Source organism: Hipposideros armiger, unplaced genomic scaffold, assembly GCF_001890085.2.
Source record: "Hipposideros armiger isolate ML-2016 unplaced genomic scaffold, ASM189008v1 scaffold_72, whole genome shotgun sequence".
In the NCBI taxonomy this organism is placed as follows: Eukaryota; Metazoa; Chordata; class Mammalia; order Chiroptera; family Hipposideridae; genus Hipposideros; species Hipposideros armiger.
The window spans coordinates 2,852,676-2,869,053 of record NW_017731422.1 but is presented as its reverse complement, the minus strand read 5'-3'; the positions used below and the strand labels follow the sequence as shown (position 1 = coordinate 2,869,053).

The 16,378-nt window shown below is 43.8% G+C and overlaps 1 protein-coding gene across 1 annotated transcript in view; it reads right to left on the bottom strand.

Moving 5' to 3' along the window:
* Nucleotides 1–206: 206 nt before the first annotated feature.
* Nucleotides 207–16,378, bottom strand: part of XPO5 (exportin 5) — a 44,732-nt gene continuing 28,560 nt past the window's right edge. Inside the window, exons 21-32 of the mRNA XM_019642676.1 lie at nt 10,401–10,501; nt 8,497–8,593; nt 7,533–7,669; nt 6,724–6,821; nt 6,121–6,167; nt 5,279–5,376; nt 4,615–4,677; nt 3,759–3,841; nt 2,729–2,836; nt 2,462–2,599; nt 2,098–2,262; nt 207–1,920 (exon numbers count right to left, since the gene is read on the bottom strand). Coding sequence (XP_019498221.1) covers nt 1,780–1,920; nt 2,098–2,262; nt 2,462–2,599; nt 2,729–2,836; nt 3,759–3,841; nt 4,615–4,677; nt 5,279–5,376; nt 6,121–6,167; nt 6,724–6,821; nt 7,533–7,669; nt 8,497–8,593; nt 10,401–10,501 — 1,276 coding nt within the window. The 3' untranslated portion in view covers nt 207–1,779. The remainder of the gene's footprint in view (nt 1,921–2,097; nt 2,263–2,461; nt 2,600–2,728; nt 2,837–3,758; nt 3,842–4,614; nt 4,678–5,278; nt 5,377–6,120; nt 6,168–6,723; nt 6,822–7,532; nt 7,670–8,496; nt 8,594–10,400; nt 10,502–16,378) is intronic.

Here is a 16,378-nt window from a genome sequence, read left to right as displayed (position 1 = left end):
CTCCAATGATGGGTGACACTGAGAATGGTATGGGCTGCCTGTGTAGGTATGTCAGGACTAGAAATCTTTTCCTAGCTGATGTTATTTAGAAAGCTTGACAGCAGGTCCATCAGTCATAGGTCTTCCCGTCCAGTCCTCTTAGCGAGATGCTCATGAGGAAGTGACCCTGGAGTATGTCACTAATTTGAAAACGACAGATGGGGCTCTTTCTATATGAAATTGAGGTTTTTACTGACATGCAGATGTGCTTTAGAGTTAATGTTTCTACAAAAAGGTTCTATAAACAATAGAAAACTTCTAGCATGAAGTCACAAGATGTTAAAAATAGTACAACACAATAAATACAACTATGCCCTCCAAGCCCCAACCACAGAGAGGAATAGGCAGCTAACAAGTCTGGAGGGAAACATGCTTTGAGATGGCCTTCACAGTTGACAAGAAGCCCAAAGCACCGCCCAGGAAGAGGGCCTGGGGCAAGTCTGCCGTAGAAACGGGCTTCCCCAGCTCCAGCTTCGCCTCTTCCTGAGCACCCCGTGCCTGGGGGCCGGCACCAGCTAAAAGCTGTAGCTTCGGTCCATGCTACTCCAGTCTTTACTGAAACCCTTGCCAGTGGGCTGGATCGATGACAGGCCAGTTGGTCTCTGTGCAGAACACATGAACACACACCGTATGGTTTCTGTATGGATTAAGCCTGTCTGTGGCCGACAGTGACCTCAAGGCTAGGGTCCTGCATCTCTGTCCCCTATGCTTATAGGGCCATTTAGTGACCTCTAGAATGGACTGGAGACTCACAATACAGGTTGTGATGAGAAGGCATATTTTCTCTTTCTTTTGGAAATGGCCCATGAGAGAAGTGACCAGGGACCTGAAAGACCATGAGATTTCTGAAGGCACCTGGACTCATCTAGTCCGAAGAGAGACCAGCGGCTTTGCTAGCTGCTTGTCACAGATGTAGTCTAGTTGGTCTAGATTATCCTTAGATGCCAATGGCATCATGTGACACTAGATAGGGTACTGTGGCTCTTGTGCCTGAGTGGACCCTGGGGCTGGGGACACCACATTGAGGGGTCATTCATGGAAGGGCACGATGTGTGAGCTCTAAGAGGGATGTTAGCACTAGACGCTGGCCCAGCCCTGGTCCCTGAAGGTAATACACTTGATGCCGTGTCCAGAGCTTAGCAGTAGCCTGTACCACGGGTCCCATCAGCTGACCAGATTCTTGCTCAAAATAGAAGGAACTGGCCAAATTCGGTTCAGCACTCAGCACCTGACCCAAACATGCCCCTGGGGGATGGCGAGGGGTCCCTGCCAGCCCAGTGGCATGGGGACTCAGGGGGACTTGCAATGGTCTTGGGGGGAACTCTGGCACAAGTAGTTCAGGGTTAAGCCCTTGCCACAAGCCCAGCTAGTTGGAATGCTGGGTAGAGCACCCCTGGTTACCACTCTGCACAGGTATATGGCTGCATGGGGGCGGGAGGGCTTGGGGAGAAGGGCTACTCTGCTCTAGCTTTTCTCTCTAGGAAAAGCCCAAACTCCAAGTAGAACGTGAGATACTTGGGAGATCTAGACAGCATGGTATAAGCCCTAACTCCCTTTCTTGATACTTGAGTACAGTTCCTTCTGGCCCTGCCCAGGGCCCACTCTCTCCAGCTCCAGACCTGGGTCTCTCCAGGCTGACAGTGGTAAGTGAGGTGGCAGTTGAGAGAGGCCTAGAGGTTAGCTACGAAGGGGAAGAAGAGATGACAATAAAGGCCGAAGAAGGACGCCCAAAGGCTTGATTCAGGGCTCAAAGATGGTGGCCAGGCCGCCTTCCTCGCTGTCCAGCAGCACCTCCGTCTCCAACACTGGCTTTGTTTTTTTGAAAAGCGAGGGAAGATTCTTAATGTGAACTTCTTTTCGGAACTGCTCTCCCAAGGGTTTCTGTGGAAAACAAATGAGAAAGAGCTAGTGCTGGACCCTGCGTAGTGAGTTGTTTTTAAGACAATCTCACCATAATGGCCAGTGACGGTAGGTGGTTTCTGGTTTGCCCAAACACATACACATGGTCTAAGAAGACTGCAAGGTGGTGGGGAGCACAAAGGGAGGTGCATAACCTACCCCGATGCAACCAGCAATGAGACGCTTGAATTGGTCCTTCCGGCGCTTATCAGCAGCTTTCTGCAGAGAGGGGTTCAAAAGCTTGCAGTCAAACTGGTCCAGAGAGTCCTTCTGTATGTCAGGGATCTGCTCCATAACAGCTCTGATCTCCAGGTACCTGGGACGCTGAGAAGTGAGGGTAAACCCACTCATTGGGGTAGGTTTGGACCCTGCCACCTTGCCCATTCCCTGCCACACCCACCCCCCTTTGGCAGCACTAACAACTTGGCAACTGCCTACATTTAGGATAAGGCCCGACTGAGTGGGAGCCGGCTGTGAAGGATAAAGCCGCAGGCCATCCTGTCCCCATGCTTCCTCCACTCACCAGGGCCTCATATATCTGGAAGGCCAGGTGGACCAGGGAAGCCATGCAGCCGTCATGCTGCCCGTGTGTCTGTAAACCCTTCAGCACACTGGTGAAAAGCCACGTCACGGCATCTGCGAGCAGTGTCCCTGACAGCACCTGAGGAGACAGCTGTGTTCAGCGCCAAAACAGTGTGTTACCACTCTGCACCCCAATTCTTTCAACTGATTCAGTCAATCCTCATGACCCAAACCTTTCAGAGGGGTGAGAAGGGGTGAATAGCCATACTTGTTTGAGGAGGGGCCAACAGAGCTGTGTGGTCGTCCTCTGGCAGGAGAGAGTATCCTTCCAGGCCAGGGAGTTGAAGGCTGTAATTAACAGCGCCGTACAGACATCCTAACGGAAAAGGATGAAGGATTACAATGGGAAAGTAAGCACAATTTTCCCTGAGCTGGAGTTTTAACAGTAGGTAAGGGGGGAAATGAGTTTATTTAAAAAAATAAATTTAAAAAAGAAGTGAGTTTATTTCTTCCCTCTGTATATCAGGCAGTCAAAAGGAAGAAAAAACAACCAATATAGAAGAGGAAGCCTATGTGTGGGAAGGAGACAGGGCTCAGGCCCGGGGAGGCTGAGCAGGAGGGACTGGCCCCAATGCACCTCCGAGTTCTGAGAGCCTGTGCCCATGCCAGCAGGGGACACTATGGCGTTGCGCTTTCCCTGGTTTTTGGGGCTTTAGGAACCAGGAACCTAACTCATAGAAAGGAGTATTATCCCCAAAAACTTTTGATGGCGGGCTGGCCGAGTGGCGTGTTGGTTAAGAGCTGGCTTGAGATGCCTGCTCTGAGAAGCAGGGCCTCAGTTTGGATCCCACATATGAGGGCCAGTGACGCTGTGCCCTCTACAGCTAAGATGGTGAACAACAGCTCAACCTGAAGCTGGGCTGCTGTGAGTCGCAGGCAACGGCGTAGGCTGCAGCCGCTACTGCAGTGGGCTGCCATAAGCTACCTTGAGTGGCCGGCAGCCGTCCAGAAGCCGGCAGCCGATCTGCCTCACCCGGGAAGAGCGCAATGATAATACCAACATGGGCCAGTAAAGCAACGTCCTCTACAACTAGACTGAAGAACAGAAGGACAGCAACTTGTCTGTTCCCCTCCCCCAATTCCCCAACGCTGTTCCCTCCCCCAAATTCCCCAATAAAATCTTTAAAAAAACAAAAACAAAAAACCCCAAACTTTTGATGGCATCACAGAGTGAGAAAAGTAGAAGCTGGCTCCACAGCTGGGAAAGGAGAAAACCTTCACCTGCGCCCTACACCCACCTCCTGCTTCATTAGGCATTTGCCCAGGTCTGTAAGCTCCGCCATGGCCGAGGGGGTTACCTCTGTGGCCATCATCTCTTCATCTGTAAGCAGAGAGCAGAATGTTAAGCTCCATCCTTTCAGAACAGAGAACACCCTGTCCTGACAGAAGCCCACGGGGAAGGGAAGGTTGAGTACCCGGGACTGACTGGTGGTTGAGTAGCACTGGGACTGCCCCCCAGCCTCATGAAGGTGTAGAAGCCCCTGCCCATCTAGAGATGTATCTAGCTGCGCATTTCAGAAACACTGGGAAACGAGGTTTTCTGGACAGTATCTTTTGTCGCTGAACAAATATCTGAGGACCCACTGTAATAAACACTGATTTATTACTGGGGATACCACAGGAATAGGACATAAGTCCCTTCCCTGATGAAAGCTGACATTCTAGTGAGGGAGACAAGTAATAAATGAACACATAAATCAAACGTAATCAAACGTCAGGTAGTGATAAGTACTCTGAAGACAAATGGAGTAGAGAGTACAGAGTGGCTGGGGTTGCTATTTTTGATAAGTTGATCATGGAAGACCTTTCAGGGTTGACAATTGAGTTGAGGCCCGAATGAAGCAAGGGAAAAGGCCATGTATATAGTTCGGAAGCAAATCATTCCGATAGAGGAAACTGCCGGTGCAAACGCTCTGAGGTGGGAGTATGCTGGGGGATAGCAAGAGGGCCAGCATACTGAAAGCTCGATGTACAACATCCCAGCCACAGACTGCTAGGGTAACAGTTTCTACAGGAACTGACCTGGCTACAGAGGTGAATATATTTAAGAGCTTAAGGGCAGGCCCCTGAGGGCCACGCAACAAGCCCACTTACCATCTCCATCTGCAGGGGGAGCAGAACTGTGGTCAGCACCTTTCTTTGAAACACAGCACGCCGCTAAAGCAAGAAAGCAGGGTTACTGGGCTTACTACCACCAGACAACAGCCACCTCAGGCCAACAGATCCCAAACTCTCTTTGGGCGGGTGACGAGGAGGGAAGGTGGGGGACTGTCCAGGCACAACATCAGCTTCACCAACAGAAATAGAAGCATTTGACCAGACTGTTCTGGTTCCTCTTCAAGTTCAAGTAACTGGAGGGAAATTACAGAATTTTCGGAGGCTAAGTGTCTAGGAGACGATACCTGATAAATCCTTGTCTACTTTGTATCTCAAACAAATGAAATGACCAAAAAAATAAAAAAACTAACGACCTTCATGTCTAAGAATTAATTTTTTTTCCTATTTTGACAAAGCTGGGAAGTTATTCCTACCATTAATCCAAATTCCTCCTGTTATTTTAGACCATTTTTTTTTGGCCTTAATATGAACAAATATAATTCAGTTTGCAATTCATGAAATCTCCGTAGACTGACTTAAGGACTACCGTTTCTATCTAGGTAATTATTTCTTAGCAGTCTGTCAGTATTGCTGCAAACATGCTTTAATGGGGTTGGGTGAGTGACCAATTCTTTCTCCAGAAAAATTCTCTGCCACTTACTGATTAGGTCCATGACTTCTCGGGTTAACATCCTCACCAGTTGTTCCTCTAGCATCTCTTGAGACTCTGGGTTTTCATCTGCGGTCTCATCTTCTCCACTGCAGAAAACCAGGGGGCCAAGTTCCATGGGAGTGTAAAGAAGGAAAGGACAAAGAAAGCAGGGACCCTAACCAGGTCCTCTGTGCCCACTTCCTCCTGGCTTCTTTCTGGTCTACATTCCATGCAAATGTTGGGAAGCAACGACCCACTGAGGGACATTATGACTTGAGACTATATCCAGTTGGTAGAGGGTACTGGATCTGAATCCTAAGTGGGTAAGATGTCTCAGCATTCTCCTAAGGCAGCCGAGGTACCTCTACGAAGGCTTGATCTGAGTCTGCCTAATGGTCAGACAAGCCACCTAACATTCATCTAGGCCAGGGGTCGGCAAACTGAGGCTCACGAGCCACATGAGGCTCTTTGGGTACATACATGTGGCTCTGAAGTAAAATTGAAAATGAAAATAAAGCTATCATAGTTTTATTTACAATATTACTTTAAATTTCTTATTTGTAAAAATATACTTATGGCTCTCGAATAATTTTTAAATTGTTGTGATGGACAGGACTGGCTCTTCCAGGGGTTGGCAAACTTTTGAGACAGAACGTACCCAAAGAGCCACATGTGGCTCGCGAGCCGCAGTTTGCCGGCCCCTGATCTAGATTGAGAATGACTATAATAACTCACAGCTGTTCCGGCCCTGGGCCCGCAGAACCCCCTCCCCCACCTGCCACCCACTTCAACCTTCTCCCACTCCAAACTTGGCTCCAACTCATCCACCAAAGAGAAGAGATGTTCCTTACCACAGCAGGCTCCTCTGGTTGATGACCTGCCATTTTTGGGAAAGCCTCTGGGAAAACAAAAAGCAAGTAAAATGCTAGAATTGGGAAGAAAACTGGAACAGATAATATCTAAGGTCCACTTCATGATAAGAATTAACCAGGGATGACTGCAGGTATCAGTGCCAGAGCCTTGGTTAAAAAAACAGATATGGTTTCTATAACCTCTCCCACACCCATGAGGGCAGCAGATCAAACATTTCTTCGCTTGGAAAGGATCAAGAATTTTAAAATTCCTGGGTCACTCTGGACATGTGTTCTCCACCCACCTGTACCACCTGCCTAATTCCAGAGTTAGGGAAACAGACCGAACGGAAGCACTCCTCGGATCACCTCTTCTCTGTTAACAGGTTAGGAACAGAAGCGGCCTCTGCTTTGTGGTGCTTTGTGGACAATTAAAGCAATTTGGTTCTTGGGGGGCTGCTCAATCCACTGCAGTGAGGGTGGGATGGCTGCACAGCTACCCTGGTAGAGCTTGGAGACATTTTCAGGAGCTCCTGACTTGCAAGACTCATGAGTGGCCACGCACTCTCAGAGTCCTCTTTGTTACCCTGACCAATCTCTTACCATGTGGAGGTAGGTGAAAAGAGGCCCAAGGATGGGAGACACCAGGGCTTCATAGTGCTCTGGGGGACAGAAGAGCACCAGAGGCTTCACAAAGACCCATGCCGCGGCAGTCAAGGAGTTTTAGGTCATGAGTACACACTCCCTCATTCTAAAGCACTCCTCACTTGCTAAGCAGTACACTGAGCCCACAGTCAAAGTCAACCCCCAAAGGACTTGCAAGATTCCAAGAACTTCCCGTGTTAATAGGCAAAAAATTTTAGGCTCTTTTCTGAAAATCCTAAGCTGCATGGATACATTTCCATTGTATTCTTGGTTTAACAGTCCTTCCAACCAGGCTGCCCATTATGGGCACTGGGGTGCCTGAAAGTAGAGAGGAAAAATAATAGGAGAGACACCCTTGTAATAAATTCTCCTTCACCATTCTAACTTCAGGGAAGATAGTCACAAAAGCAAAAACAAACAAACAAACAAACAAACAAACAAACAAAAGGATCCAAATGAGAATGAAGTATGAGAGTGCTGACAAAATATACAAAAGGGATAAAAGCTTCATTTTTTATATCTCCAGGAAGTGGGATGGTAAAGATTTACCCTTAAGGAGAAAGCTTTCAAGGCCCCCTGGACTGCCTTCCTGTTTTTCCTGCTTATTTACTTCAATCTTCTTGTCCTTTTAATGTGTTATTATACACTTAGATAAATGATTCCATCTATTTTACACAGCTCAGCTCTGCCTCCTCTGGTGCCTGTCAACTGTTCCTGTCTTCAATCTTCTGGCCCTTTGGGCTATCTAGGGACTTTTGAAAGGATATGAAGCATGGGTCGGAGTCGGTAGTCAGGAATATTGTTCAAGTTGACAAAGGCTGAGCTGAGGAGCTGGGTGGCCAGGTGCTCCACGGTGTAAAAATCCTGCTGCATGGAAGGGCCTGCCTTCCCTAGGATATGGAAGCTGTAAGGGAAAATCACGAGCACTAAAAATCCAACATCTATTATTGCCAGCCCTGACTGCCCTGGGGCGTCTCGGTGCCATGGCTCTTTGGCACAGAGACTTGTAGTCTACAACAAAACTCACTGGCTAGAAGAGCAACTGTATTTACTCCTTAAGAGAACTTCAGCTTAATCAGTATACTTCGAAGATGTGGACATATACTTTTATCAAAAGTGAAAATAACGCCCCTTCACCTCCCACTTTTAAGGAAACTTCTTGATAGCAGATTAAGCATCTTTTTAAAGATAGCTGTTGGTAGCCCAAATCAACAGTAGCCTTCATTACTTCATAAGTAATATGGATTTACAGTGGAGAATCTCGTTAGCTTGGCTGATTAGAGCTCTGGATCAGTGAGGCCAATACCCTGGGTGTGGCAGTGTACAGGAGGGGCACTTACCTCCCCATCCCACAACCAGGACCCCAAAACATCTGGTCAACCACCTCCCAGTGTCCCATGAAAAGTAGGCTACAGGTAGGGAGGGGGTCTGAGAAAATGCATCCTCACCACTATTATCTTCTGCTTTGGTCTCATTATTTTATGCACCAGAAACAGACAAGTTGGGCATAAAATATCAAATCATGGCTAGGCACATATGACAATTATAAAAAGCAAATGTAAGAAAACAGCTTGTTCATTTTGATTCGACACTAGAATCATTAGTTCCCTGTCAAATTCTTGCCTCATCTTACCTAGATCTAGAAGTCTAGATCCAAAGTTCACCCCATGGCCATTCCTCTACAACGCATGTCTAGGAAGAGAACATGGAGAGGCAGCATTGGCTCCTTACCAGTTTTCATAGAGGGTGGAGAAGAAACGCTGCATTCTTTCCAAGACTGTTTTGTAAACAGGAGAGTCATTCAGTTCCAAGAGAGGCTGAGGTAATCCTACAGAGAAAGACAGGTCAGGGACATGTTGTTCGGCTGTTGAGAGTCTTGACTTGCCAACCCTACGGCAGGCAGATGTGGTTTGGGGGTGTGGGGGGTGGAGAGTGGGGGATGAGGAGTGCTATAAATGCAAAAGAGCTGGCCAAGTCTTCTACCAGCTGGAAGTGCTAAGAGCTTCCCTTAAAGTGATGCTCACTGTCTTGGTAGGAAAAGGTGAAATCTATTTAAGTTCCCGGGACTTCAGACTAGACCTGGGTACTCCCAACTTTTGTCTGGGTTTTTCCAGATGGGACTTGTACCAAAATACACAATGACAGCTCAAAATGATGTCTCCATAAAGCACTGGGGATGCCCCCCTCCCTTTTTAAGTTGTAGAACCTCTTCTTCAAGCAAAAGTTTATGTGAAGCCCAAGATGTAGAACAGATCAAAATGACACCCACTTACCTCAGTATAATAATTTCCTTAAAAGAGCTATACTTCTAATCATAGGAAATTTTATATTTCAAGTCTGGCTCTTGGTTGGAAGCTGCCAGACAGAACTGTTTGTCCATTCTAGCATGTTTCAGTTGGCCATATATTTCTATAGCAGGAGTTCCTGGCTTAATTTGAATAACCGAATGGGGGGAAGAATGGGTGGTGAAGCAACATCTACTTTTTATATTAATGGCAAAACATTTCTTGGGAGTTTTTTAATTTCATTTTGTTTATAACTGGTGTCCGCAACATCGGCCTTAAGTGTAGTGATGCCAAAAGAAATGGGCCAGGACCATGTAGGCAAAGACAGACAGACATGAGCTCTGGAAAGGCTAACACCCTTCGTTACCATGCTCACTGGGTTGCTTAATCATGGCCAGGCCCAGGCAGAGGTTACGGCTGGGAATGAAGAGGTACTGTGGGGGCAGTGATGGTGAACCAGCATGAAGCTTCAGGACGAGCACAAGGTTTAGTCAACGCTGGGGGTCTCTGGCTCTGTCTTCCAACATGGCCTGTCTCCTTGCGTTGCGGCCACACGGGTCACCTCTCTATTCCCTGGACATACTGAGCTCTTTCCTGCATGCCTCAGCATCTTGTACCTATCAGTCTGTTAGCTAGGAATGCTCAGCATCTCCTCTTGCCCCCGATTTGGTTAGCTCCTATTCATCCTTCAAGTCTCCATGGGGGAGCAATCTTCTGACTCCCCCGCAAGACCAGGTGAGGTCTACCCATGAACAATCACAGCCACTTTCCTTCACAGCACATATCTCAATTTTGTATAGTTATTCACGAATGGGAAAAAGGAGTTAATGCAATATTCTAATCCAGGAAACATGGCTTAGAAACTATTCCTTTAAAATTTTTGATAATATATAAATAATATTTTACTGATAAAAGCTGTTTAAACTTGTTTTAATACCTTTTTTTCATACATAAAAGACAGGAAAGTATGCTAATATCCTTCAGGTAAAAAAAACCATGGTTTATTTATGGGTCCAGCACGCTTCCGCTGCGCTACTCTGCTTCCTAACCATGGTTTATTTATAACCTCAAGGCTCTAACACACACTGCTACCAGAAGGGGTTAACGCGGGGTGGGGTGGGGTGGGGGACACACTGCCTCTGGAAGACCTGCTCTGTATGCTAAGATAATGAAGTAAATGCACTTGTTCTAGAGAGTCTGTAGGACCTCCACACATACATTTCTGAACAAACAGGTGGTCAAGGTAGTGCCAGGTGAGGAGAAGGAGGAGACACAAGGCACAATGAGGCTGCCTGAGAAGCCCATTAAAGATAAGGTGAACTTCAAGGAAAAAAAGGCTAGATTTCTTACCTAAAATAGCAGATTTTTCCGCTTCAAGCATATCCAGAGCCTTTGTGAAAGGCTCTACCATTTTGGCTAGCATTTCTGGTGCATATAAAGTATTGTGAGTTCTAAAAGAAAAAAAGGATGCTATGTGAACTTTTCCTAGTCTGTTGCAGGAGGGGGTTTCACCTTGTAATTCAGGGGTACTACATTTCCACATAGACAAATCTGCCTGTCCACACTATTCCTGGCAGGGGTAAGGAAAGACGGTACATACATCTGCAAAAGAGAACAGACTTCAAGCTATTAAGTATAGCTGTATAGTATACCACCTAAAAGCAATCAAGACGAGAAGGAAATCCTGAGATATCTGGACAATATCACAGTCTGAAGCGAGAAAGCAAAATTCTTTTAAACCTGAGACAGTGCGTTGGTGCTCTGTTTTCTAACTGCCAGTGATACAAGATAAAATGTCAGAGGCACTGTGGATTCACAGGCAGGAACACAGAGCTGGTGGTAACAGGCCCCCATTTTACAGATGTTTTGCCCCCATTCCAAGAACATGGACCCTACAGTGCTCTGACAGCTGTTTCAGCCGCCTGCAGAAACACCCACAATTCCCAACACACGTGTCTGTTTCCCACCAAAGTGACTTACCTGAGTGGTTACTGGCTTTGTATGACTAAGGAGGAATGACTGTGGACCTGATCTACCTGCCATCCACAGCAGTCCCTCCTGCCCACAGCAATGGCACCACCGAACAATCTAGAGCCAGAGAGTGTTTAACTACCTACTTGTCTTTTAAAAGTTAATTATAAGATATCTCAAGCACAAAGAAAATTACAGACCATAACAGATACCATCAAGGTTACATATTTAAGATGCACATTGAACAGATTATTTTAGATCACGCCTATTAAAAGATAAAACTGCAACATTGTTTCTAAAATTTAACGTACACTTATCTTTACTTTTATTTATTTTTGTATTACACATGTACACTTATTAGTACACTAGTTTAAACTGTCTTTTAGAATGCCACTTAATAAGTTATTTCGTTTATTTCTCCATCTCCCTACTGAGGGCTAATAAGTTTGTCTCCACTCGTTTGCTTACACAGAGAGCCCAGCAATGAGCTTTTCTGCAGAGGCTCCTTGTGTACTTATGTGACAGCTTCTCTATGATGGACATAAACAGGCAGAGAATAGAAAGTCACATCGTAAGGCCTATATGATAGATTAATCTCTACCTTGTCCACTGTTTTTGTGCATCTAGAAAAACATACTTAAAATGTCAGACCTCCAAAGATAAATACCCCAGTAAGGGGCAAGGCAACCCCAACATTCCTCATTATTATCTTCTACCCTCATACCTCTGTAAACTATGTATGTTAAGTGTTAACTATCCTGTACCCACCAATGTAAAAGTATGTATTTTTCCATTTTCCTTTTTATCCAATAGAGATTTCCCCACTTTACTTTCTCCTGCCTCCTTAATCTTCACCAATGGATTTCATGTAGCCTTCCTTATGTTTCCTCCTTTAATTCGAAAGTATAAAGTAAACTGTAAAACTGCTATTCCTTGGAGCATTATATCAGTCCTTTGAGATTTTGCTTCCGGGATTGGCCCAAAAACTTTGGCTCAAACTCTTTAAATCTTTCTTCAGGTTTGGAATTTCTTCGTCAACAAGTATTTGTCTTTTTGTGATTGGCTTTACTTAGTATAATGTCCTCAAGGTTCATCCATGCTGTAGCATATTGCAGAATTTTCTTCCTTTTAAAAGCTAAATAATTATGTATATATACCATTGTGTATATATACCACATTTTGCTTATCCATTCATCCATCAATGGATACTTTGGTTACTTCCATGTTTTAGCTATTGTGACTAGTGCTGCTATGAACATGGGTGTATAAATACCTCTTCGAGACCCTACTTTCAATACTTTTATATACCTAGAACTGCAATTGCTGAATATAGTAATTTTGTTTAATTTTTTTGAGGAACAACCAAATATTTTGAGGAACCATCTTCCACAATGGCTGTACCATTTAACATTCCCACCAACAGTGCGCAAAGGTTCTAATTTTTCCACATCCTCCCCAACACGTGTCATTTTCTGATTTTTTTGATAGTAGCAATCCTAATGGATGTGAAGTGATATCCCATTACAGTTTTGATTTGCATTTCCCTAATGATTCATGATATTGAGCATCTTTTCATGTGCTTACTGGCATTTCATATATCTTCTGTGGAGAAATGTCTATTCATGTCCTTTGCCCATTTTTGAATCAGGCTGTTTTTTTGTTGTTGAGTTTTGGAAGTCCTCTATATACTCTGAATATTAATCTCACATATGATTTGCAAATATTTCTCCCATTTTGTGGGCTGCCCTTTTACTCTGATAGTGTCTTTTAATGCATAAAATTTAAAAAATTTTCATGAAACAGAATTTGTCTATTTTTTCTTTTGTTACCTGTGCCTTTGGTGTCATAACCAAGAAATCATTGCCAAATCCAATGTGAAGCTTTTGTCCTATTTCTTTTAAGAGTTTTGTTGTTTTAGGTCTTACATTAGGCCTTTGATCCACTTTGAGTTTTTTGGTGTTTTTTTTTAAAGATTTTATTGGGGAATTGGGGGATGGGAACAGCGTTGGGGAATCAGGGAAGGGGAACAGACAAGTTGCTGTCCTTTTGTTCTTCAGTCTAGTTGTGCAGGACGTCGCTTCACTGGCCCATGTTGGTATTATCACTGTGCTCTTCCCGGGTGAGGCAGATCAGTTGCCGGCCACTGGACAGCTGCTTATGGCGGCTCTTGGCAGCTCATGCCGGCTGCCAGCCACTCATGATAGCTTTATGGCAGCCCACTGCAGCCTCACTGCAGCCTACTCTGTTGCCGGCGACTCATGGCAGCCCAGCTCCAGGTCGAACTGTTGTTCACCATCTTAGCTGTAGAGGGCGCAGCATCACTGGCCGTAATGTGGGATCCGAACCCGGGCCCTGATGCTCAGAGGTGGCGATCCAAGACAGCTCTTAACCAACACTCAGCCGGCCCAATGAGTTAATTTTTGTATATGGTGTTAGGTAAGGGTCCAACTTCATTCTTTTGCATGTGGACATGCAGTTTTCCCAGCACCACTTATTGAAATGGGGTTGTCCTGTCCCCACTGAATAGTCTTGGCACCCTTGTCAAAAATCATTTGACCACGTGAGAGTTTATTTCTGGGCTCTCCAGTCCATTGGTCTATGTCTGTCTTTATGTATACCACAATGTTTTGATGATTGTAACTTTTTAATAAGTTTTGAAATCAGAAAGCATGAGTCCTCCAGTTTTGTTTTTCTTTTTCAAGATTGTTTTGGGTATTTGGGGCCCCTTGAGATTCCATATGAATTTCAGGATTTTTTTTCTATTTCTGCAAGAAACATCATTGGGATTTTGTTAGGGGTTGCACTGAATGTGTAGATCGCTTTGAGCAGTATTGACATTTTAATAATATTAAGTCTTCCGATCCATGAACATGGGGTATGTTTCCATTTATTTATGACCTCTTTAATTTCTTTCAGGAATGTTTTGTAGTTTTCAATGTATAAGGCTTTTACCTCCTTGATTGTTAATTCCTAAGTATTTTATTCTTTTTGATGCAATTGTAACTGCAACTGTTTTTGTGATTTAGATTTTTTTTGGGGTAATTTACTTTTCAGATTATTTATTGTTAGAATATCAAGATGCAACTGATTTTTGTGTGTTGACTTTGTATTCTGCTACTTTGCCGAATTCAGGTACAGTCGACCCTTGAGCGATATAGGTTTGAATTGTGAAGGTCGACTTACACGTTGATTTTTTTCAACTGGGATTTTCTATGTCATTTGTGAATAGTTTTACTTCTTTTCCAATTTGGATGCTTTTATTTCTTTTTCTTGCCTAACTGCTCTATCTGGGATTTCCAGGACACAATGTTGAACAGCAGTGGTGAAAGTCAGCATCCTTGTCTTCTTATTCCTGATGGTAGGGAGAGAGCTTTCCATCTTTTACCATTGAGTATGATATAAGCTATGAATTTTTCATAAAAATCATTTTTCATGTTGAGGAAGTTCCCTTCTAGTCCTAGTAGCTGAGTGTTTTGATCATGAGAGGATGTTAGATTTTGTCAAATGCTTTTTCTGTGTCAATTAAGATGATCATGTGGTTTTTTTCCTTTGTTCTATTAATATGGTATATTACACTGATTTATTTTCGTATGTTGAACCACTCTTACATCCTTGGCATAAATCCCACTTGGTCACAGTGTATAATCCTTTTAACATGCTCCTGGATTCAGTTTGCTAGTACTCTGTCTTAGCCTTCACCTCCTGCTGTATGGGACCTAAGGATAGGTAACAGGTGCCATTTACTTTTAAAAACTGCAATACACTATCTTTTTGGTTTCTGAATTAAGTTTTGTTTTTTTGAGGGAAGATGTTTGATACTGATAAATGATCTCTGATAAAATCAGTTTCTTGAAAAAATTCAATCTTAAGTTTGACAGAGAGCAGATGAGCTGTTTTTGATTCTTTAATTATGATTGTGACCCCAAGAGATAAGTTAAGAAAAAAAGAAGAGTTAATGTATCATATGTCAAACGTCCCTGACGCTACAACAGAGTCTGTATTCCTTCTGTTCTCCTCTCCTCCTCCTCAAGGAGATGGCACTATGGTGGCTGCACCTCCTACAGGCAGAGGCAGGAGGACTCAGAGTACATACTGCTCTGACATCTCTGACTCTAGGTCAGGTGTTTATAAGTAAGGATGTCTACAACCCCTAATAATATTAAGTCTCCTGAAAGATCACCTTTCCTGATACACTTGCATGTTAGAGCTCTGTGCTCCCACATAAGAGTGACTTGTTATTGCTTGGCAAAGAAAAAGACAATTGGGTAATAAAAGCTTTAAGTGTTGGACAATCTGTATCTATCTGAAATATTCTTGTATCACCAGCTAAGAGTATAGTCACAAGACTTCATACACAAAAAGGTTTCAATAGAACATATAGAAGACATATAGAAACAATGTAAAAAACTTCAAGTTAACAGGAAAGCTGTTATCATTATAAAAGGACAATGATGGCAATGTACCTTTCGAGAACCGGAGAATTCTACTCCCCACATCTTCCTCTATCTAACCTACTAGGAACAACACTGTCCAACAGAAATAAAATGTAAGCCACATAAGCCATTTAAAATGTTTTAGTCAGCCAAACTACGTGAAAGAAACAGGTTAACTTAATCACATTTTATTTAACCCAATGCATCAAAAAAATAATTTCAACATGTTATCAATATAAAATTTACTAATGAGGCATTTTTCATTTTTGTTTTTTTTTGTAGTAAGTTTTTGAAATCTGGCGTGTATTTTATACTTACAGCCTATCTAAATTCAGATTAGCCACATTTCAGTGCTCAATAGTCAGCCACATGTGGCTAGTGGGCTACCATATTGGACAGTATAGCTCTAACACCTTTGCTTACCAGACTATTTGACAAGGAGTTAAGACTCACAGCTCCAATATACAACTGGTGGCAATGTAAATTCTAAATTAATTAGTCAACCACTTTAGAGAACTATTTGGTTCTATCTATAAAAACGGAAATTATACGTACCTTATAAACCAGGAATTCTACTCCTACCTGTAGGATTCTACTTCTACCCAACAGAAATTATGTATACACCAAAATACATTTATGAGAATGTTAACAGCAGTGCTGTTTGTAAAAACAAAATGCTGGAAACTACCCAAAAGTCCATCAACGCTAAATGGATAAATAAGTTACAGCATATTCACACAATGGAATACCACACAAGCAATGAGAATGAACAAACCACAACTACATGCAATAACATGGATGACTCTCACAAACATAATCCTGAGCAAGAGAAGCCAGACACGAAGGAGTGCACACTTCTGACGCCAATTATTAAAGCTTGAAAAACCAGTCAGAAAAGTGGCTACTCTTGAGGGGCAGGTAATG